Source organism: Chinchilla lanigera, unplaced genomic scaffold (genome assembly GCF_000276665.1).
Source record: "Chinchilla lanigera isolate Chin_1 unplaced genomic scaffold, ChiLan1.0 scaffold00053, whole genome shotgun sequence".
NCBI lineage: Eukaryota > Metazoa > Chordata > Mammalia > Rodentia > Chinchillidae > Chinchilla > Chinchilla lanigera.
Genome location: NW_004955454.1, coordinates 5,810,074 through 5,833,613, shown reverse-complemented (window position 1 = coordinate 5,833,613; position 23,540 = coordinate 5,810,074). Strand labels below are relative to the sequence as shown.

The window sequence follows — 23,540 nt, the reverse complement described above, 5'->3', positions numbered from 1 at the left end:
GGGGAACCCGGATGTCGTGTCCGCGTTCATTTCAGTATGTGAAAGGTATCTTACGCTGAGAGCCTCGGCGGAAGGAGCTGCCAGACCTCCCTCCTTCGGGCACACACTCGCCGGGCCCCGGCCGCCAGCGCTGGCTGTGGCCACAGCAGCTGTCCCTGTGTGTCTTGTCTGTGTTCGTTCTTCACCCCACTGCTCGGGCAAGAAAATGTCTTCACTTCCCTGGCACTGGACACCAGCTTCCAACTTTTGGCTTTGAAGTGTCAGTATATTCCTGGGTAAAAAATGAAGTAAACAGGGAAGAAACTCAGGATGTCCTCCCAACTATGAAATATCCCGCCGTCCCGCGCCTCAGAGCCCCGGCTGCCGCTGCGCAGCGAGGCCTCCCCACTTCCCCTTCCGGCCGCGCGCTCTGGTGCGCACCTGCGTGATTCTTCTGTGGGTTCTGCTCAGCGCAGAGGTGGCAGCTGTCACTGCCTGAAAGGTGAAGCATGAAAGAAATGGGCCTTTCCCGAGGGAGCCATCTGTGTCCCAAAGGCAGAGGGCCAGGGTCATCAGGCCGCAGGTGGAAGGCATGGATGCCACAGTGGGCCCCTCTTGAGAGTTATCCCATGTTTCTTTCTTGGGGTACTTGAGAATGTTCATTATTGGAGGAGGAAAAATACCTTCCTGCCTGAAGTGGAGAGCCTGGTGGCTCCTCTACAGCTCCCTCCCAAAAAGGCCACACAGAAACCCCATTTCTGGGACCAGGATGTAGCTCAGCGGCACAAGCGCCTGCCTGGCAAGCACAAGGTCCTGGGTTGGATGCCTGGTGCTCTTTTCCGTGCTCTAGTGCCGAAGGGGCATGGGAGGTGAGTGGCTCAGTCTCTTGGGGCGAGGCTGTAGCTCAGTGGTGGAGCACCCTTAGCATATGTGGGGCCCTGGGTTCTGTTCCTACACCAAAAAAAACAAGTACTTTTAAGCCAGAGAGTATAAAGAATAAAGATTTCACTTCTCAAATAACTGGGCCTTGTAATTAGAAAGAAACTATGTAAAGGACACATAATGACCCTTGGGCCAGAGAGGCAGGTCCCAGCACAGCTTTCCCTCTTCAACTGCCCATGGATTTAAAAATACACACACGTAAGCCGGGCCTGGTGGCGCACGCCTGTAATCCCAGCACTCAGGAGGCTAAGGCAGGAGGATCACTGCACATTCAAGGCCAGCCTGGGCTACAAAGTGAGCTCAAGACCAGCCTGAACTGTAGGGTGAGATAAAAAAAAGATAAGAAAAGATAAAAAAAAAAAAAATACACACCTAGCTGATAGTTTTATGGGACCTCTCCTCTTGATTGGTCTGTCTGAAAGGGAAATGATTTAGAAATGTAATGAGAAGGACTGGAAAACGCTCCTTCATTGCCCCCAGGAATAAGAGGCACAGGGCGGCCTCCCTCGGCTTGCCCCTGCCCACCTCCCAGTAGCTGTCTGCCCAGTCTGTTTGCTTCCCTGGATTTGATGTTGGTAGATTTTGTTCTGTTTTGTTTTTTGAGACAGGGTTTTACTGTGTAGTTCGGGCTGGCCTTGAACTCGTTTTGCAGCCTAGGTTGACTTTGAACTCCCAGATCCTCCTGCCTCAGCCTCCCGAGTGCTGGGATTACAGGTGTGCACCACCACACCCGGCTGATGTTGGTAGATTTCTGCTTGTCTGCTCAGGCCGAGGGGTGGCTGGCTCTGTCTTTGCTGAGGAGCTTTGGAATGCTGAACAATCCCCAACATTGTTCTGTGTGTGTGTGTGTGTGTGTGTGTGTGTGTGTATGTGTGTGTGTGTGTGTCAGCTCTCAAATCCTATGTGCATCTTCTTGGTTTTTTGTTTTTGCCTTCGCCCCACCCCCAGCCTAGAGACTGATCGTGCACTGAGTTCTCGTGGCGTAAGGCGTCTCCCAGCCCTGTCTGCTGTGTGTAGACTGGGACTGCCGGGCCACAGCCTGCCTGTCACAGTGTTGCTCACCACTCCGTAGCACTGAAGACACCTGCCTAGTCAGTCATGTTTGCCACTGCCCCTGGGTTTTGGACTCTGTCTCAGTCTTGCTGCCTCACACCTGGGCATGACCTTGGTACTGACCAAATAAGTAGGCTTCTAAAGTTGACAGTGAAAATAATTGAGAATAATCTTAGTCAAAGAGACTTTGCCAGTTACCTTTTATGTCAGACTACTAACCCAGATGAGACAATTAAAAGTCAGTGAAGCCGAGCACAGTGGTGCACGTCTATAATCCCAGCACTCAGGAGGCTGAGGCAGGAGGATCCTGGGAGTTCAAGGCCAGCCTGGGCTACCTAATGACACTTTGGCTTAAAAATTTAAAAGTCAGCGAGAGCTCCATTCCTTATATCCAAACTAACAGGAAATTCTGTCGGGCTGGAAGTGCAGCTCCATGGTAAAGCACTTGCCTAGCATGTGCAAGGCCCCAGATTCCATTCCCAGCACTGGAAAAAAAGAAAGGAATTCTCCCACCTCTTAGCAAGGTGATGACTGGGAAGGCGCTCGTGTCTCAGAGGAGAAGTAAACAGACACCCGCAGTGTCTGTAATAGGAACTGCATGAAAAGGCACTGCTTGCCTCCACGCCGAGTCACTTAGCAATGCTTAGTGCCCTTAGGAGATGAATGAGCAGAGAGTTCACTCCAGGCAGAGGAGGGCTGCACAGGACTGGCTTAGAGATCATGCAGCTGAACAGCCCATGTGCCTCCTTCCTGCCCCTCACACCTTAGGGTCTGTTGTTCAGAGACCACGAAGAAGTCAGAACCGGAAAGGCCTCATGGTGGGTGGAGGGTAGTGTGCAAGTGTGGCCTGAAACAGCGTAACCTAAGCCTGGGGCCTCGCTGTCCTTTGGGGATGAATTAGCGACAGTGTATTAAGGAGGAGGATTTGTCGGGCACGTTTGGTGGCACACGCCAGTAACGCCAGCATTTGAGAGGCTGAGGCAGGAGGATTGCTGTGAGTCTGAGACCAGCCTGGGCTACAAAGTGAGTTCAAGGCCAGCCTGAGCTGCGTAGTGAAACCCTGTCTCAAAAACAAGACAAAAAAAAAAAGAAAAAGATGTGCTGATGAGTGGCCAGCAGAGGGCCTCGCACCAGAGGGACTCCATCAACATCCCTTCAAGCAATCAGTCGTCTCTACCATTGTTCGTAAAGTGAGCCCAGGACCCTTCTAAGGTGTTTGTGGTTGTTTCTGATGCTAGTGCAGAGCAAGCGTAGACACCAGTGGGTTCAGAGTTACCAAGATGACTGAACTGAAAATGGCAGGCCTCAGGCTGACGTTTCCTTCACGGCCTGCGCTGTCCCTAGGCGTGGCCTTGGCCCCGAGAGGCTTCAGTTCTGGTAAGGAAACTGCTAACCCGGCTGCCTCGCAGCCTCAGGGGAGGTCTCCTGTGTGGGTTTCACAAGCTTCCAGTCTCGCTGTCTCTTGGGCTGGTTTAGTTGCTTGTTTTCGACTAGGAGTGTTTTGTTCATTTGCTGCTAGGATGAAGTGGAAGGATGCGGTGTGCTGGGACGAAGTCTCTTGGACACTTCCTTTAGGAGGAAGTCGGGGGAAGATAGAAATATAGAAAAGAACAAGTAAGGGGCCAAGGTTGTCGGTCAGCGTTGGGAGTGCCTGCCTAACATGCCCAATGCCCTGGGTCTCATCTCAGCAGTAAAAGAAAAAGAGGGAGTCAGCACTTGGGAGGCTGAGGCAGGAAGATCGCCATGAGTTCAAGGCTGGTCTGGGCTACATGGCGAGACCCTGTCTCCAAAAAAGAAAAGAAGGAGGGCAGGCAGGCAAGAAAGCAAGAAGGAAGGGAGGGAGGGAGGGAGGGAGGAAGAAAAGACAGAGAAGGGGGCTTGCCTGGGTTCTCTGTTCTCTCCTTGCCAGCCAGTCCACCACCGGCTGGGTCCTGGGGCAGCGCCAGCTGAGAGGGGCTGGGCCTAGAGAAGGTGGTGTCTATGCTGGCCACAGGCAAGGAGGATACGTGAGAGCACCCTCGATTTAGGAGGAAGAGACCCAGCTTCAGGTCCTACCCTCCCCGTCCCGTCTGCACCTCTCGAAGGTCTGGGGGGCGGGGTGTGCACCCCTCTTCCTGGCCTGGCATTCTGGGTGGACCTTCCCCAGCCGCATCAGGTTAGAGCCCCACGGGCTTTGGGGAGGGGAGCTCTTAGTTCATGGTAGGAGAGGCAGATTTGGAGCTTAGTTCCGGCCCTGCTAAGTTTCCCTCCTCCGAGCCTCAGCCGCTCACTGAGAAGCAAGGAGGCTGGCGCTGTGCAGCCACTCTAGACCCAGGAAAAGACCCTGCTGTGCTCCGCAGCACGCTGGCAACCGGCGAAGCGCAGAGCACTTTATGATGATCCTCTGCTGCCCTTTGAAACTGCGTGACGCACACCACCTGCCCCCAGGTGTCAGCGTGGCCGCTGCTGGGAGCGGCCAGCACCAACCCCCCTTCGGAAGGCCGCATCCCTGCCGGGGAAGAGGTTTAGCCTATGGGCAGGGTGTGGAGAGACCTGGCGAGCACAGAGAGGGGAAGGCGGGCACAGCCCAGGGAGACACAGGACCAGGTCTGGGGAGCAGGGAAGAGCTGAGCCGGGTCTGGAGACTACGGAAACGTTCTGAGACATGATCAACAAGGTGCACTGGAGAGACACGGGAACTGTCACCCTAGATTTAAATGTTTTCCCCAGAAGCTTACCGACGTCTCTGCACTGCTCTTAAGACTAGTGGACCAGATCGTCTGTTTTTCACATCTCCATAAAAGGCAAAGAAATCACCCTGCAGGTCAGAGCCCCATGCCTGGCTCGCACGTCACTTCAGGTACCAGGCTGGTGCGAAAGTTGCGCCTGAGCACTTCCGCCTTCCCTTTCCCTGGGTGTTCGCTCCGATCATAAAAGTAGTGCGCATCTGTTATCGACGTCTTGGGGCCTAAAGAGGAAAGTGGGGCTGGGGATGTGGCTCAGTGATGGAGCATGCACAGGCTCGGAGTTCAATCCCCAGCACCACCAAAAAAAAAAAAAAAAAGAGAAAGGACAAGCCCTGTGGTATCTTCTGTCCATCTCTCACAGGGATCCCCCTTCTGGCCTGTCACATACTTCCTTTTGTCTGCTGTTAGAATAATGCCTTTTTTTTCCTTTTCTTTTTTAATACTTGCTTCACCTGATATCTACTTTCCCTGATTCCTCAATATTGTGTTACATGAAAGCGTGCTGTGTGTCAGGACGGGTGTGCAAGGAATGTGGTCTGCATAAAAGAAAGAAAGGCTGCCGGGCATGGTGGCACACGCCTGTAATCCCAGCACTCGGGAGGCTGAGGCAGAAGGATCGTTGTGAGTTCGAGGCCAGTCTGGGCTACAAAGTGAGCTCAAGGCCAGCCTGAGCTGCATAGGGAGACCCTGTCTCAAAAAGACAAAAAACAAAACAAAACAAGAGAAAAGACTGCACTTGGTGGTGTTAGAAGTGAGAAGCATGCGCAGCACACACCCAGGCACCTGCTTGGTTTCGGGTGAATACTGCCTGCCTGTCGTGTCTCAGTCCCTCGCTGATGAATATTACGTGTAACGTCAGTCTCGCGGAGTGGCGGGGTTGTTTGTTGACGCTGTATTTGGGGGTTTATCCAGGTGTCTTGAGCCTCAAAACAGACGCTACGCTCTGACACTAAGAAGGCTAACAGCAGGGCAGCTGGAAGGAGAATTTTTGAGGAAAGAAGCCGCTCTCCCTCCCCCACCCCCAGGCTCCAGCCAGTCCGAGTCAGGTGCACTGAGAACACGGCTCTGATCAGCGCGTAACGCGCACCGGCAGCTTGCGTTTCGAAGTTGTGCGGTGGATCAGACTCTCTGCGCGCAAAGGGCCGCGGGAACGGGAAAGGGCTGAAAGAAAGTGCGGGCCCTGTGCGTCCCCCCTGCAGCGTGGGACGGCCTCCCCGCAGCGCTGTGTCAGCCTGGCCTCCTGCCCCCGCTCCGCTCTGCCCTGCGCCACCCGCTCCGCTCCGAGGCCTGTGGCTCGCGGGCGGCGCTGTCTCGTGTGTGCCCCCTGGTTCTGTGATGGTCCCTTGCCCAGCTCCTCTCCCTCTTCCTGGAGGGGCTGGAGACGTCTCTCCACACTGTCCTCTTGTGAGTTGCTGGCACGTCCTGTCAGCCCGCCCCCGCTCGGTCTTGCAGTCCGCAGTGTGACGGCTTCCCCCTGCTGGGACGCTGGATCCCTCCCCTGCACGGAAGGGCCAGGAACAAAGGGGTGGCCGTCACGTGGGCGGGGTAGGGACACTGGCCGGTAGGGTCGCCTCTGTGTGTACACGTTTCCCCCAAGCAGTCCTGGGACATGTCCCGGCCCATCTTCAGGCGAAGGTGCTGCTTCCACAGACTCAGTTTCCATGTGTGGGCGCAGCAGCTGAGGGTGCCGGCCCCTCCCGGCCTCCAGACTCATCCACACATAGTTTAACCTCAAGCCCAGGTGTCCGTGATGCCATCAGAGGATGTTTCGCTTAGGTTTGGTTGGTGACCTCAGATTACCACCTGCACACCTAGAAGCAACGCTGGCCACATAGTACAGTCTGTTCTGCAAGGTAGGCAGGCCTAGCGGGGGGCCTCGGGGGTTTTTGAGAAGGAAGCCCAACGGCCGCGGCCACAGTCCGCTAACGCCCAGGCGTCCCCGCCCTCCCAGTAAGGGCGAGGAGGGAGGCGCGTCCCCGCTGGGCGGCAGGCCGCGGAGTGTGACGGGACGCGTGCGCCTTTGGAGGAGCCCACCATCCCCTGTGCCACGTGCCCATGTCCCGTCCGCTGCCCTCACCGGGGCCTGCTCTTGTTCAGTCCCCATGCTGAAAAAAGGACTTAATTCATTTGTAGACTTTGTTTCCCCTGTTTCTGCTTCTCCATTTCTTGTATTTTTTTTCTTTTCCTCCTGTTGTTCCTTTCTCACCTTTTCTGCTTTTTGTCCTCTGCTTGTTTTTTGTTTCACCTTTTCCACGTCCAAATTCCTGCTCCTCCTCCTCCTCCTCCTCCTCTACCTCCTCCTCTTTTTTTTTCTCTTCTTTTTTTTGTCTTTCTCCATTTCTTCCTCTCCTCTTCCTTGTTTGGTCCTTTTTGAAGTTGAGCCCAGTGGCGGGACTCCACGGCGTAGACCTCTCTCCTTCTGCCCTTGCTGTGTCCAGGAAGGTAACGTAACCTCGTCCCCCACACCCCCACCGCCTCGGCGGGGTCGTGGCCCAGTTAGACCCACAGGGAGCCAAAGCCCAAGTGTTGCTCCTTCCTTCTCTGACACGTGACAGTCCTTTCCAGAATGTTCCGAGTATGTGGCAGTTTCTTACAAGGCACAGTATCCCTTTGACTGTCTCAGGGGCACTGGGTACAGAGGGCAGCCGAGGCCTCCAGGCCCGGCATCTAGAGGCTGCAGACGGCCCTGCGGCACTGCCTGCACTCACAGCCGGGGCCCGTGTGCCTCAAGTCCACCAGACAAAGGGGCCGGGCACGGGGAGGTTCTCCCACCGGGGCGGCCATTTGTACTGACGGAGTCAAGGAATACTGTCCTTACAAAGACTGGTCTACACAAGCGCCCCAAGTTCTTTGCCAACACAACCACAGAAAGCAAACTTTTCTACCCCGTGTCTTGCTGAGTGTGTTTTGTTTTCGTTTTGTTTTTAAGTTTGTCTGATTTGAAGTCTGTTGTGGTGATAAGATTGTCTTTGGCAAGGCATGTGGAAAGGGGCAGGGGGAGTGTGGCCATGACTAACCCTCGCTAACCTCCTCCTCTGCTCTCCATGGCTCTTACATTGACCTCACCCACCCCGCCACATCCCTGCTCATCGCTGTGACCGGGCACCGCCATGGCTCATGAGCGGCGCCCAGATGTCCGGGGGCGGGGGGCTCTGTCTTTACACCGGGGAGGCGGGCAGGAGGGCGAGCCGCGCCGAGCAGCTTGCATGCCTCGGGCTCCATCCTCATGGCCATGCGGGACACTGTGCAGCAGAGACGCTCGGAAGGGATGCGTGGAACCGAGCCAGGACCCAAGTCTGTTGGAGTGGGCGGGGAGAGCTCAGGCCCCAGGCACGCAGGCAGCACGCACAGAGCAGGCTGGACAGGCCGCGGTTCTGTCCCCAAGAGCAGGGCGTGGGCGGGGCACCCCTCGGGGCGCAGCTGCATGCGCAGACACTAACCCTCGCTTGTGTGGACAGCACCGTTTCTGCCTCTCAGAGCGGGCCACCGACTAAAAACTCACTGGCCCCGGCCTCACGCATAAGCAGACATGAGCTTTGACTGGCTGGAGTGCGAGAGGGTCAGGTGGCCGTGCACAGGCAGGAGCCAGGGACTGCCACCTCAGACGCCCCTGCCCCCAGACGTAGTCCAGCCAGCACCTCAGCACATGGAAGGGACTTGGACAGATTTTCCAGCCCAGCACCTCTTAACCCAGGGCCTGTGGCTGGGCTTCAGGGAGTTTATGGACCCACCAGAATTCTTCGTAAAATTCTTCGATATCAGGCTGGGGGTGTGGCTAGTGGTCAGCATTTATCTAAACTGACAAAGCCCTAAGCTCCATCCCTATACCATAAATAAATAAAAACAGTGTGTACACATTTTTCTAGGAAGAATCCTTAGCTTTCATGAGATTCTCTAAACAGTTTGTGATCCAAGAATATTAAAGAACCACTGACTGTCTTTCAGCCAGGACCACGCATTTGCCGTAAGCATCTTCGTGCTCCAAGGACAAAGGAGTTTTGGTTGCTCCTTGGGTAGTTTATTCCTTGCGAAGCTCTTCATCCTCCGGCTACAGTTAAGCCTGGACCCAGCCACTCCTGGTGGAAACTCAAGGCCCGACCACGTGCTGGGTCAGGGCAGCCGGAGTCAGCAGGAGGCACCAGCACCGCTGCTGGGGTTAGAACAGAGCCACAGAGCAGGACATAGTCACCTCCTCTTCCAGGGTCCGCTGGTGAGAAAGCGGATAGCTACCCAGGATGCCCTGCGCCTGCCACGCAGGACCCGGTAGCTTGTTCGCCGGGAAACATGGCAGGCGACGTATTAAGAAGTGGCATCTTCCTGCCAGGCCCACGTGGGAGCACCCGTCTGTAATCCCAGCTGTGTGGAGACTGAGGCAGGAGGATCACAAGTTCAAGCCTAACCTGGGCAACTTAGGGAGACCCCGTCTAAAAATAAAAAGGGCCTGGGGAGGAGGTTCAGTGGCAGAGGGCCCCTGGGTCCAATCCCTAGTACCACAGTGGGGGGAAATGGTGTCTCCTGGTCAGGGTATAAAGCAGTGATGAGCTATTAATCGTAGTGACCCTAGAGAAAGAATTGGGTTAAATGATTGTAACTTTAAAGAACACAGTGTTCAGGCTGGGTATACAGCTCACTGGTAGAACACTTGCCTAGCGTGTAGCACGCAAGAAGCCCCAGTTTTGACCCACAGCACTGAAAAAATTGTTTTTCAGTTTACATTTGCCCTGTTCGTTAGACTGGTTTTCTCAAAGGAGGCCTAGTACATGGCAAGGGCCAAGTAAATACTAAGTGAATGAAAAACGTAGGTGGGGGCTGTGGCAGCAAAGCAGTTTATAACATACGGGAAGAAAACCCCGCTGAGCAGGAAGGTCCCAGCAAGCCTGTGAGGAAGAACAGTCCCCACCGGCCAGGGTTACTGCGGGGGTGAGGGCAGCGCCTGGGCAGGGCAGATAGAAGGCATATGCTCCGTGAGACCCCGGGGAGGCACCATGCAGGGGCTGTCATTCTCTGCCCCTCCCCGCAGGCGGTAGGCAAACTTCGGACCTGGCTTGGGAGTGTTCCGGCAGCATCTTGCTCGGCTCTCTTTGCACATTTGCCCCAGTGTGATGACTCCCCCTGGGCTGGGGTAGGCAGAGCCGGGTCCCGCAGCCTGACACTCGGCCTCTCTTGGCAGGCATGGGCAAGAAGGATGACCCCAAGCTGATGCAGGAGTGGTTCAAGCTGGTGCAGGAGAAAAACGCGATGGTGCGCTACGAGTCGGAGCTGATGATTTTGTGAGTAGGCGGAAGCTGGGGGCCGGGCTCCGGGGGGGATGGCGGCAGCGCTAGGCCTGCTCCAGCCCTGCCTTGGTGCGGTGTCGGACTCACTGTCACTGTCTCCCTCCTGTCTCAGTGCCCGGGAGCTGGAGCTGGAGGACCGGCAGAGCCGACTGCAGCAGGAGCTGCGAGAGCGCATGGCGGTGGAAGGTAGGTGCAGGCGGCCGCCCAGAGGCGGGGTGGGCTGCCCGCTCCTAGACGGCTCACGCGATGCCCTCGGCTGCTCTTGCAGATCACCTGAAGATGGAGGAGGAGCTGTCCGAGGAGAAGAAGATCCTGAACGAGATGCTGGAGGTGGTAGAGCAGAGGGACTCCCTGGTGGCCCTGCTGGAGGAGCAGCGGCTGCGGGAAAAAGAGGAAGACAAGGACCTGGAAGCCGCCATGCTGTCTAAGGGCTTCAGCCTGAACTGGTCCTGAGCTCTCGCAGGTGCACCGGCTTGTGTGTTGGCATCTGCCTGCCAGCCTTGCCCGACCCCCGGGGCTGGGGGCCAGCATCCGAGGAGACTGGCGCCGCCTGGAGTCCACATTCAGGGCCACGTTCTTGTGTGCTGTGGGAAAGCCCCCCGGCTACCATGGTTACCTGAGGAGAGTACCTTCCGCCTGCTGGGAGGAGCCCACCGGGAATTCACGCTTGAGACGGGGACGCTGCACAGCCCTGAGGGTGCTGCCTGGCGCCCCTTCCTTTGGCGGGAGCGTTTGGTGAAGAAGGAAGCTGCTCCCGCTCTTCGAAGCCCCCACAGCCACGGAGGGCGCTCTGCGGGGCAGTGCGGCTGCTGTCTGCACACTTCCTGAAGCACCACCAAAGAACGGAAAGACGCCCCGCAGAAGCAGGCCGTAGACAGCGGCCAGCAGACTGCCAAGGCCGGGCGGGGCAGTGCCCAAGCCAGCATCGCAGGGGAAGCCGAGGGGTGGCCGCCTCCGAATTCATTATGCAAGTTAGGAGGAAGCAGGAGCGGTCACCCCAGCCCCTCCCGCACATTGGCCCGCAAGTGGCCAACGCCCCAGGCCTCTGCTCTCACTGGCCACAGCCCGAGGCCTGTGGATTGCTGCATTTTTGCTTTTAGTTCACAACCATTTTGACACTGGAAAGAACTGATTTTGAGGGCTGGGGGAGGCACTCCGCGTCAGGCCCCCTGCTGACGGGCAGTGTCGGTGTTCAGCGCTTCCCAGGGCGGGCGGTTAGCCTCCGCCCCGGAGCTCTTCCTGCGTTTGCACATTGAAAAGCAGCTGACGACCTGGCACGATGCTCAGCCACTTCGGACCCTTTTTTGGCAATTAACTTATTTTTTTAATACTTGAAAAGAAGCAACTTCATTTTTATATCCTTACTAGAGACACTGATCACCTGGCACCTGCGCGTAGGAGTGACAGAGAGGTCCGCGCGGCGTCCCACCCAGAGTCTGATTCAAGACTGCACGCTTGTTACATGCCTCTATTTATTAGCTTCTGTGTAGCGTTGCTGACCTGGTTGACATCAGGGAGCAGCTCGAGGCCCACTGGACCCTTGTTCACAGTTCTTCTGTCCCCTGCAGTAACTGTCACCCGCCGCACCCCCCCACCAGCCTGCCCTGCTGTGGCACTGGGCCTCTACATCTGAGTCATCTGTTTGTCAAAGGTGCATCTCTGCACTGCCGGAGGGGAGCTGAAAGGCAGGGATGCCGCTCCCTCCCTCCTTGCTGGGATGTTTCTCTTGTTTTAGGTGCCAAGGTGCCGCCTCCCTCTGCAGGTGTGTTAAAGCTTGGGTGTAAGCCCTTCGGGCTGGCGAGACCGTGTGGGGTGGGGCCGTGGACTCCGTCTGGCCTAAGGGCCAGCCAGGCCGGAGCACAGGCATTGGGATTTAGGCTGCTCCAAAGCAAACGGGTGACACCAGCCCTCTCTTCCCTGCTCGTACCGGGATCTCCTGGGGCAGCAAGGGCTAATCAGCACCATGTAGCCAGCTCCATATGCCAAACTACTCGTTCTCATGGTTCAGCCAGAGACTAGCTGTGCACAGCTCACCCAAGCCGCTGACAGAAAACTGGGTTGGAGAGGCGTGAGTGCTTGTCTGTCCCAAGAATCAGTGCCCCGCAGCCAGGGGTGTCAGTGCCAGGCCCACCCAACAGAGGGCACTGTGGCCGCTCTGTGGGGACGGCCCCTGCTGACCTTGGACTTCCTGTGGAACCACACCGTGCCTCAACTTGAACATTCATCCAACTACGAGGAGCGAAGAACTTGTCTCACTCTTCACTTTGTCTAAAAGCTGCCGTCCGTCGTTGGGAACCTAGATGTGCTGCTGCCACCACTGCAGCTCTGACTTCCCCGCGTCCTGCTTCCCGGGAAGGCGGTCCCCGTGTGTATTCTGCTTTCCTGGAGCGAGGGAGGAGAGTGTTCTCCATGCCGTCCTCAAATGCCCGTCTCCCAGGAAACATCGGACTGGAGACAGGACCTTCCTTGCCTACTCGGTCCCCAGCCCGCAAGCCCAGCAGAGGCGCCTCTGTCCCCTTTGCTCCACTCGCCCCAGAACAGGAAAGCAGTTTCCAGGGGCCGCAGCCATGGCGCTGCGCTTCCAGGGGCCTCACCTAGCAGAAACGCCAGCTTCCCTCGGCCCCTTGCTGCTGCCCGGTCCCGGTCACCTTGACACCGCTGCGTCTGTCCAAAGCACATGCTGCTGCCGCAGTCACTTTCAGCGGGGCCGGAGACTGCGGAGAGGCCTCGGGAGTCCACCAGCCAGCCCGACGTCCCCCGCGCCCACCCTGCTTCAGCAGTGTTACGACTTCAGGTTCTCAGACGGCACTTTTCCTTCTCGAAGCTCCCAGGTTGTAACCACTCGTTGAACTTTAGTGCCCTGGGGAATCGCTGCATGAGTTTTCCATCTCTGGAAACGCGTGCAGCTCGGGCCAGGTTTCCCTCCCAAGAAGTAAGTTTTTCCCACAAAGGAGGGAAGCAGCTAGTCCGTTGGAGGGACCCCAGACACAAGGCGGAGTGCAGTGGGACCCACAGTGGCACCCCTGGGCACCCGGCAGAAGCCGCTCCCGAGCCCCAGCCTGAGGCCCACCGGCAGCTCCACATAAGATCCTAACCCTGCGCAGTCCATCCCTTCGGGCCTGTGCCCCCAGCAGCCTCCCCAAGCTGCTTTCGACCAGCAGTGGAAGGAGAGTTGGATAGAAAGGGTCGGGCCCGGCAGCGCAGCTCAGTGGAAGCGTGTGTGCTTAGCATGTGCCAGGCTCTGGGTTCCAGCCCAACGCTGAACACGAGAAAGGTGGTAACGTCTGAACATCTGACCCACAAAGGAGAACGGTCCATTTTATGCGCAATAAAATTTTTAAAAGAAATACAGTGTGTTTCTTCAGTCCGTTTTTCCGTGCCCGGTCGTGAGCCGGGCCCCAGGTTTGTAAATAGGCAGTGTCCACGGCAGTTGTAGGTCTGGCAGGTGTGTGGATGTACGCAAGGTGGTTTGAAGTTTGCTTTCTTCTCAGTCTTCCGTATTGTCCTGACCTGGCCCTCGTCTGCTGTCATTTGAGAAACTGCCGAGGCCCCCATTTGGCAAGAAGCTGCCCTTTGGTGCCAAGCCCCCGCGTGTGGCCTCTGGTCGGGAAGCATGTCTTTGACATAGAGATTCAGCACACTAGAGCGATCTGGGGTCCTGGCCCACCTCCTTCCAGCTGGCCAGGGAGCCCAGCGGCGAGGGGCCTGCAGCTTCCAGGCCCAGGGTGTTCAGATGGTTCAGTGTCCCCAAGCTTGTTCGGTGCATAGGGCCCTGGAGCACAGATCTCACCCGTCAGGAGCGGGGAGGCATCGCCAAGAGACTGAAGGGACGAGTCCTGGCCAGCTCTTCTCCCTTTGCTGCAGGCCACTTCCCAGGAACCTTCCAGGATCCTCCCTAGTCATGGCACACTGACCTCTCAGGCACCGGGAGCATCTCAGGCTTCGAACTTCGAGAAGTAAGGAAGCAGCAGAAGGAACGCCAACAGCAGGAGCCTGGAGCCAGCTGAAGTCCCTGCTGCACGAGCCAGAGCCAGAGCCTGCTGGCCATGTTACAGCTGCTCCAGAAAGGACACCTGCTGAGGGCCAGTGTGGGCGCACGAGGCCAGAGAGAAGGGGTAAAATCATTCGACCAGCGCAGAAGGAATACGCCAGGGCTGTAGTCCCAAAAGAAAATGTGGATCCTGGCTTCTGCAGGGAAAGGGTGGGGCTTGGAGGCAGGTACGGTGGTATACCACTGTAGTCCCAGCTACTCAGGAGGCTGAAGCAGGAGGGTGGCAAGCTCAAGACCACTGTGGGCAACTTAGACCTTGTTTCAAAAAATGAAAAGGGCTGTGGGTAGAGCTCAGTGGTAGAGCATCCCTGAGTCCAACCCCCAGAACCTACCCCCAAAATAAATTAAATTTAAGAAGTGAGGCTTGGAAGTAACCTGGACACAATTTGACCACAGTTCACAGCAAACCCCAGGTGGCAGGAAGTGGTGATTGTTGTTTTGGGCAGGCCGCCAGAAAGGCAGGCTTGGAAGCCTCCTCTTCCTCTCAAGAAATCACTGTGACTCATGGCTCAAGACCTTGAACCCGAGTCCTTCCAGAGGCCCTTCTTGAGCATGACTTTCAGAAGTGGAGAGGGAAGCAGGAATGGCGGCGCACGCCTGTCATCCCAGTACTCTGGGAGGCTGAGGCAAGAGGATTGCAAGTTCAAGTCCAGCCTGGGCCACTTGGACACTGAGTGAGATCCTGTGTCAAAGTAAAACGAGGCGGGGATGTAGCTCAGTGCAAAGACCTTGAGTTCGGTCCCTAACACTACCAGAAAGAAAAAGAAAAGAAAAATGGGGCAAGAGAGAGAAAAAAAATGTGCTGTCACTTCCTGAGCCGGCCAGGCGGGCCCACTTAGCAGCACCCTCATTTGTGTTGCCTGCCCTGATGATTCCCCGCCCCCATGAGGGAGGAAGCCACCCTCTTGGGTGAGCAGTGCTACCCAAACGGCACCCTGGCTGGAGCCTCACTGCGGTGGTGAGGCAGGAGCCCTTCTGGTTATCCTGCCCTGCAGCCCGGTGCTGCTGAGCCTCACCTGCCGGCACTGCTTCGCCACCCCAGTGTCCCCTGCCCTGTCTTTTTGCAGCTGGGGTGTCAATGGGAAGTTGGAGCCCCAGCTTCTGTACATAGGTATGTGCGCCACTGCCTCTGCCTAAGAGGCCGCCTGTTAGGCACAGCAGCGTGAGGGAGGACTTTCCCCAGGACACGCTTGCACACTTACCACCCTTCTGTGGGCCCACAGCCTTTCTTAACCAGGGCGTCAGCATTCTCAAATGAGAATGTCTTTGGACCATGGCGCGCCAGTCATGGAAGGGGTGGAGGCCCAGGGCTGGGCAGGATCAGAACAGAAGCTCTCCCTATAGAGTAAACAGCCTGGATCCAGACCTAGGGGAAGGTCTTTTCTAAGTAATCAGGATGTGAAAATGAGGACAAAGTCACTGCCCTCCTCACCTGCCTAAGAGACGGTGGAGGTCAGCTTAAGGTAAGCATTCAGGGGCTGGGGATTTAGCTCAGCGGCACAGCGCCTGCCTGGCAAGCACAAGGTCATGAGTTCGATTCCCGGTACCGGGAAGAAAAAAAAAAAGTAAGCATTCAGACAGGACCACCCCAGGCATCTCACTTAATTAACCAGTCAGTGCCTTGGTCTCCCCACAGCGGTGGGGCTGTCACCAACCATGGTACCCATGGGAGGGCAGTGCCTCAAAGTATTCACCTTGGAGAAGAGGCCATAAACCCCAAGGACCAAGAGGCAGGTGTCCCTGCAGCCCAAGGTCGTTTCCTAGCCATCTGGTGACCCAACAAACTTGTGTATTTATTTTAATTATTTTAAATGCTAGACCAGATCCGTTCGTGCTCACAAACTTAACAGATACAGGTCACTGTAGGTAGACAGCGTTTCCAGAACATTCAGACCGGCCCCCTCTGGCTCCAGTACTACCAAGCCAGCTCCAGCGGAACCGCTCTCCCCAGTGGTCCCCGGAGATAGGTCACGGCTCCCTGTCCCCCATGAAACCATTGTCCAGGACAAGGAGTCGTCCGGGTGAGGGTGAGGGTGCGGAGCCAGAGCCAAAAGTTGCCTGGGCCAGCAGACAAGGAGGGAGCGTGGTCCTTGGGAAAGAAGAAAAACGACCAGCGGCAGCTGACAGCTCCCTCCCCAGCAGCACTTGGTCTTTTTTTTATTCGTGCGTGCGTGTTTTACTGGGAATTGAACCCAGGGCCTTTAAGGTTTTGAGACAGAGTCTTACTAAGTCACTAAAGCTGCCTAGCAGGACTCAAACTTTTGACCTGCCTCACCCCTCTAAGTGCTGGAGTTACAGGCTGACGCCATCATATACAGCTTCACTTAACTCTTTCAGAAGTGCTTTGGAAGAATTAAATGCCTTTTTTAAATACCTGCAGTGCCAGGTGTAGTGGTGGGTGCATGAATCTCAACACTCTGAGAGGCTGAGGTAGGATAATAGTAAGTTCGAGCCCAGCCTGGGCAATTTAGACTCTGTCTCAAAATTTAAAAGGGCTGGGAATGTAGCTCAGTGTAAAGGCCTTGGGTTCAATCCCGTTTCCCCCACCTCAAAAGTCACCAAGGCCAGAGGCTCACCTCACAGCCTTGTGCTAGGAACCAAGAAGGCTTCTGGCCCAGTCCTGCAGATTTTCAGCCTCCATCAGGCTGTTTGGGTCCGGGGGTGTGGGCCTGAGGACCCCTCCTCCAGGACACATTGCTGAGTAATCGTAGCTGAGTCCCTCAGCGCCTCCCTGGGAACAAGCAGCAGAAGAGACCACGCCGTCTCTCCCTCCCCTGGTCACTCAGCCACCTCAGCAAGTAGGGATGGGCTCAGGGCTTGGCAGAGCCCCAACTCCTGAGGGACCAACCCCAGAGGATGTCTCTGTCCAGGAAGCCCCTTGGCAGGCCCTGGAAGGTGTGGGCGGCAGCCCCGAGCCCTGCGGAATTCTCCTGTGGAAAGATTCTTTGAAGAGGCATTAGGAGCAGTTTGGCGCCTGAGAAGAATGGGTGGAGGGGAAACCCACGCTGCGATGACTGCAGAGGTTTAAAGTAGTTCCTTGTCTGCTACTGGAACGCTACTTCCCGGAAGCAGCACCTCCCCCAGGGCCCAGCTGGCCAGCCCTGTTCCCGACCGGGCAGCTGTCCTGTGGGGCCGGGAGGGACGCGAAGGAAGCGGTCCCTGCCGCTGTTGGCAGGGCGAGGCTCAGCCCATCACCCTCTCGCTGTGGCCAGCAAGCGCAGTGAAGCCGGCCATGTTTATCCTTCTGTAGAAGAGGCTCGTTTCCCCCTTCGACAGTGACTCACACCGTCAGCGTGTGACCCGAAAGCCAAGGGCTGCAGGGACACCTCCTCCTCGCGGCCCGGCTGGGAGCCACCTGCAGCCGAGCCCAGCGGCTGCAGCCAGGTTGCATGCGGTGGGGAGCGCTGTCCCCCTGTGCCTCTCCCGCCTCCCTCCATGTCTATTTTGGTGACAGGAGTGTCACTGCTAGCTTGTAAGAATTCCCTTTCCTTCATCTGCTTGGCATTTACTGTATCACAGCAGAAACGCGCAGACAGAAGAGTTGTCTCCTCCAGAATTTCCACGAGCATTTCTTACTGCCTTTCACCTCCGATCGAGGGAGGTTTTGCGGCAGCGCAGCTAAGGGTGGCCTGGGTGCAGGGTGGGGAGGGCACCCCCGATGCTGGGAGGGATGGGACGGGGTCTGGAGGACCATAAAGCTCAGTGTGGACCACATGCTCGGCTTTCGTCAGGCCCTGGGCTTTATTCCCAGAGCGCAAGCGCAAAGACCCCTGAGCTCAGGACCCGGCGGCGTCTCCGCACACGACCTGCCTGGCTGCCCCCGACCCGGGGAAGCTGCGCTTTCCTGCTCCCGCCAGATCAAGACTGGGAGAAGGGGGGAGGAGAGAACAGACCGGGGTCCACCCCGCCCCTCCTTCATTCCTCCTGGTCGCCTGTGACCCCAGCAGCAGTAGGGGGCGGCACTTGCAGGCACAGAAGGTAACCCCGTGGGTCACGGCAGGGCGGGGAAGGGGACGTCAGTGCCGAGAACAACCGGGGCACAGCCTGGGGGGCAAAGGGAAGGGAGTCGGGCGTGAGCACAAACCCCACTGGGGCTGGAAGGCAAGGAGGGGGACAGGAGCTGGGGTGTGGCTCAGGCAGAGGGCCTGGCTAGTGTGCATGAGCCCCTGGGTCCCCCCGGCACCGTAAGGCAGGAGTGGAGTGGACAGCACCACTCCTGTCGTCTTCCTCTTCTGGCCCCTCCAAAACCCCCACTGTGGGGCTGTCTGAATCTCTCCCCGAACCCCAAGCCCTGACTCCCACTAACCATCCTCGTCCTTCACAGCGCTACCGGGAGCCCGAGTGCCTTCAGCAGCCCCTACGTGCCTGAGACCCTGTGTGCTTCATTTATTCATTCAGAAGACATGGCTGAGGCGTGTTACCATCTCCCCTCACAGGGAGAAACTGGGCCGGAGAAATATGCCCTGGGGCCTCGCAGTGGGGTGAGCAGCAGGGCCTGCCTTGGCTGCAGGCCCCGAGACCAAGGTCCTTCCGCCAGGTACTTGTCAGTCAGGTTTCTCTCTGCTTTTTTTGTTGTTGTCGGAGACAGGGTCTCGCTATGTAGCCCAGGCTGGCCTCGAACTTGTGGCGGTCCCCCTGCCTCAGCCTCCAAGTGCTGGGATTACAGGTGTACAGCACCTCCCCAAGCCCCTGTCTGCTCTTGAGAACTCGGCCTTGTCAGTTGGACTTTTTGCCAAAATACATGTTGTCCCATTAGAGCCAGTCTCCAAACCAGACACTGTGACTGGAGGCGTTATTATTACCCAACGTTATAATCCCCATTTTTTTGTGAAAAAACAGACTCTGATGAGGTATCGCACCCAGGGCCACAAAGCTCGTAAGAGATGGGCCCAAGAAGGCAAGCCCGAAAGCTGTGCTCTTAACCCTGAGCTAGAGGTTCCCATCCTCCTCCCGACCTTCCTGGGAGGCCTGTCCAGAGCAGGTTGGCTCCTCAGCGCCCTTTCTCCTATGGAGTCACTGCTGTCCCCACCCGGCAAGCAGAGTTATGGTCCCTCCACCCACCTGGCTTCCAGGCAGAGCCTGTCCTTTGGGAGGGGCCGGAGGGTCATTCACCTTTATGTAAAAGAATGCACACCTTGAGACCATACCCTTCAGTGACGCAAATCCGACACGTGTAAATACCACATTGTTTCTCTAGTGTCAGAAACCGAAAGTGCAAGTAAGTATGAGAGTGTATGCTAGACACTACGAAACAGGAAGAAAATGCTCAGTTGGGAAGAGGAACTGGCGGGGAGGTGGAAAGAAGGGACAAGAAAAAAAGGCAAAAATAGAAATGAAGCTTTTGTAGATAAGGAGGGGAAGAGGGCTTGAGTGTAGGGGGAGGGGAACGAGGAGAAAAGAACGAAGATATATCACATACAGCTACAAATCCCCTATGGTGAGTGTGATCCCTATGGATCACACTAAAATGTTTTTTGGTTTTTTTTTTTGTACCGGGAATCAAACTCAGGACCTTGCACTTGCCAGGCAGGCTCTTGTGCCACTGAGCTAAATCTCCAGCCCTGTATACCTAAAATGTACCAGTAAAATACAAATAACCACACACACACACACACACACACACTCTCTCTCTCTCTCTCTCTCTCTCTCTCTCTCTCTCAGAAAAAAAGAATACAAACCGGAATTGCTAGGAAAGCCCGAGAAGGAAGAGTAGAGGACTGCCCTAGTTATATTCAATCTGCATGGATTCAGCTCAGCCTCACTCTAGACATTTGGCCACTGCTATCCCAGAGTAGCCCTGCATGCTTTTCCACCACACTGGGCTAGACAAAACCACCCAGTAGTGTGTGGGTCTTTACAGCCAGAATCCAGTGCAGGCAAGTGTTTGAACCTTTGATACTAACAGAAAAAACCAGCTATACTCCTGCCAGAATGAAGTCACCTCCGCCCTAACCCACACACACACACCTCTTTCTGACCCAGATTGCAGGGATCCAACTGCTCTTGTTGCTGCCCAGGACCACGCTTCTGTCAGTGAGTCCCCAAGACCGCACCCTGTTCTGTCAGGGACAGTTCTGTTCTACCTGCCTCTCTGTCCCATGGCACCTTGGCCTGGCTCCTGTGCCCCGGGGCCCGGTTGTCCTAACAGACCCAGCCAAAGCCACAGAGCAGGGGACACGAGCCAGGGGCTGCTTTTGAGCTCTGAGGGACAGCGTACGTGCGAGGGAATGGTCTGCAGTGAAGGAGGAGGCGTGAATCCCCTTGTAGATGGCAGTGGGAAAATGAGCACATCATGTAAAGAACGTGATCATTGTTTCCTAAGTGGCATATAAAGGTAAACTTTCAATGAATTATTGAAATAATTGAGTCCAAAAATAATTGAGTCTAAAAATAAAACCACAGGAATATAAAGCAGAAGAAAATGGGGCAGAATATTGTCACCACCTATGGAGGAAAGGACTTCTTCAGCCATATTTTATTTTTTCAATCTTTGAAAGCCACATTTATTTTGTTTTGTTTTGTTTTGTTTTTATTTTAAAGAAAAAAAAAAACCTGCTGGGTGTGGTGGCTCACGTCTGTAATCCCAGCACTCGGGAGGCTGAGGCAGGAAGATCATTAAGTTTGAGGCCAGTTTGGGCTACAAAGTGAGCTCAAGGCCAGCATGAACTGCATAGCGAAATCCTGTCTTAAAAAAAAAAACACAAAATTTCAAAACAAGCTCATAGGAGGGTAAGAATGGTTAATACATTGCATATTGTTAGCTTTAAGTTAGTTACTCTGAGTACAGGATATCAGCATTTAATTGTCCAAGCAATATTAGCATAGACCTATCTTTTCAATAAACTAAGAAGTTAATAATATAACGATCATACATATATATATATTTTTTTTTTTTTTTTTTTTGCTTTTTCCTCCCTTCTTTTCCCCATTCCCTCCATCCCAGGCTCTCTTTCCTTTCGAAGTTTCTCCCCATTTTACAGTATCTCTTGCACATTTGGGGGTTGAGCCATATTTTAAAGACGCAGACAAGAACAGGGAAGCGAGTGAGAAGTGTTCATCGCGGGAGGCGGTGGGCAAGGGAAGGGCCCAGGATGAAGGAGGTGTTTGCAATGTCTACAGCCTACACGGGGGAGGGTCTGGGACACCGAGGAACTCATGCAAACCAAAGAAAAAGGCAAGAACCCACACGGGTAAACAGGCCGAGCTGCTGAACAGGCCACTTACGGATGAATGTGACAAAAAATCACATGTGTCCCTGTGTCCCCACATTGTCTCCTCCCTGGCGCAGGGAGAGACTGCCCCTCCCAGCCTGCTCTGTCGCCGTGTAGGACAGAATCACAAGTTTTCCAGCAGGGCTGGGAGTGCCCGGGCCGTGTGGCGTCCATTCCAGACTAGTTACAAGTGCCAGCTCCATCCCCAATCTCACCCCTGGAAATGAAGGACTCACGCCAGCCGTGGTCGTGCAAAAGGTTAGAATCTCAGCCTCACCCTAAGACAGTGATGGCAAACCTTTTAGAGACCGCGTGCCCAAACTGCAACCCAAAGCCCACTTATTTATCGCAAAGTGCCAACACTGCAGTGAAACCCGAATACTGAGGTTTTAGTTTAGAAAAAGCAACTGTTATGTGATGCTCAGCTGCTGGGGTGACTTGGCTTGCACGCCGACAGAGAGGGCTGTGCGTGCTGGCAGCGGCACGGGTGCCATAGGTTTGCCAACCGCTGCCCTGGGAGGAGCCACTTGCCCTGGGATGGAGCAGGAGATGCACCCGTGGCCCCAGCACCTCCAAGGTTTGTGGCTGCAGCATGCCAATCTAGGCTGAGGATGCTTATGTCAGAGTTACTGTCACTGTAGCGAGTGGGAGGTAATCTGAGCTTTCATGTTTTGGGGAGCAGGTATGCAAAATGTGGGGCTTGCGCACACTGGCGTATACTGTGGCACTTGGAAGTAACACATGGTGATGAAGAAGGAGTTTTGTTTTATTGGAACTGAAATCCTGTCCATTATTTTGCATAGTATACCAAACTACTGTGCCTTGAAACCCCTGGTACTCAGGTACCACTAAATTCTCTCTTACAGCGTTCCCAGCAATTACTTACTGCTTTCCTGACTTAAGAGTAAATCTTTTAGCTGGGTGTGGTGGCGCACCCCTGTAATCCTAGCACTTGGGAGGCTGAGGCAGGAGGATCGTTGAGAATTTGAGACCAGCCTGGGTTACAAAGTGAACTGAAGGCCAAGCTGAACTGCATAGCGAGACCCTGTCTCAAAAAAAAAAAAAAGAAAAAAAGTCTTTTTTGTTCTTCACTCTAACATGGAAGGATTTCACAGTGTAAAGAAAGCAGTGACATTCAATATACTAAACAGATGAAAACCCGCATACAGACACCAGCACGCTGATTCACCAGACGGTGCCCACACAGATGATGCACGCTGCACAGGCCGACTGGTTCCCTTTCTGATTCCACATGATGCCGAGCCAGCCGCAATCTGATATATCTTCCTGAGACGGGTTTCAGCCGAGCGCCGCTTACACAAGGACTCCTCGGGCATCTGGAGAGCAGATGTCTAGTGTCCTCCGTTCTCCACACCCAGCCATGAAAGCGTGTGAACAGGGCTTCCAAGCAGAGCTGTCACCAAGCCCCTGCCCCTTGTCCCCTGAGCACCCCACACAGGTCCCTGTACAGGAGTGTGTGGCTGGAGGAGGGAACTTTGGTCTGTGGTCAGCTCTTCCTGGGAACTTCGGTCTGTGGTGAGCTCTCCCTGAAAACCTTGGTTGGTGGTGAGCTGGCCGGAAGCCCCAGGCCCCAGCTAAAAAGACCAAGTCATCATGTGTGTTCGGGAAGCTCCGGCACCGCTCCCCAGAAACTGACTGAGACCTAGGCTTGTCAGAGCAGCCTTTGAGGAAGTCAGAAGGGACCAGACCTGGAAAGGAGGGAAAGGTTTTATTTATTAATTAATTAATTAATTAATTTTGGTCTTTTTGAGACAGGGTCTTGCTGTGCAGTTCAGGCTGGCCTTGAGCTCACTTTGTAGCCCAGGCCATTCTCAATCTCACAACGATCCTCCTGCCTCAGCCTCCCAAGTGCTGGGATTACAGGCGTGTGCCACCACGCCCTGCAGGAAAGGTTTTAATTTTGCTATCCAAGGATAACTTTTGCCCTTGACCACAGACAGGACAAGGCACACGTGACAGGCTCTCCCACAGGCCCAGGAGAAGAGGGACTCCTGACGTGGGACTTGGCTGCAAAAGGGAAAACAAGCCAGCACCCCTGGGCCTCGTACCAGTGCTGAGGGCAGAAAGAGGGCCCGACAACACACCACAGGCTGAGTGCGAAGGCATCCAGAGAAGTGCTGTCCGTAGCAGCCCACGCTGGGGTGCTCAGGCGAGGGAGCAGCTTCCCTCCGTGGAGACTAAGGAGTGGGTCAGTGCTGCTGGGGCCATGGCTACTTCACAGCACAGGAAGTTGTGTTGGTAATAATGACCTGCAGTCATCAAAAAAACAGACACTGGGGGC

At 55.4% G+C, this 23,540-nt stretch overlaps 1 protein-coding gene across 15 annotated transcripts in view; it reads left to right on the top strand.

The window, feature by feature from the left end:
* Positions 1–13,323, top strand: part of Mical3 (microtubule associated monooxygenase, calponin and LIM domain containing 3) — a 162,972-nt gene extending 149,649 nt beyond the window's left edge. For 12 of the 15 annotated variants that reach the window (XM_013520136.1, XM_013520133.1, XM_013520141.1 and 9 more), the window contains 4 exons: positions 7,077–7,142; positions 9,871–9,970; positions 10,089–10,162; positions 10,245–13,323. In XM_013520136.1, coding sequence (XP_013375590.1) covers positions 7,077–7,142; positions 9,871–9,970; positions 10,089–10,162; positions 10,245–10,429 — 425 coding nt within the window. In that variant the 3' untranslated portion in view covers positions 10,430–13,323. The remainder of the gene's footprint in view (positions 1–7,076; positions 7,143–9,870; positions 9,971–10,088; positions 10,163–10,244) is intronic. The other 3 variants (XM_013520138.1, XM_013520140.1, XM_013520147.1) reach the window with 2 other exon arrangements.
* Positions 13,324–23,540: the final 10,217 nt, after the last annotated feature.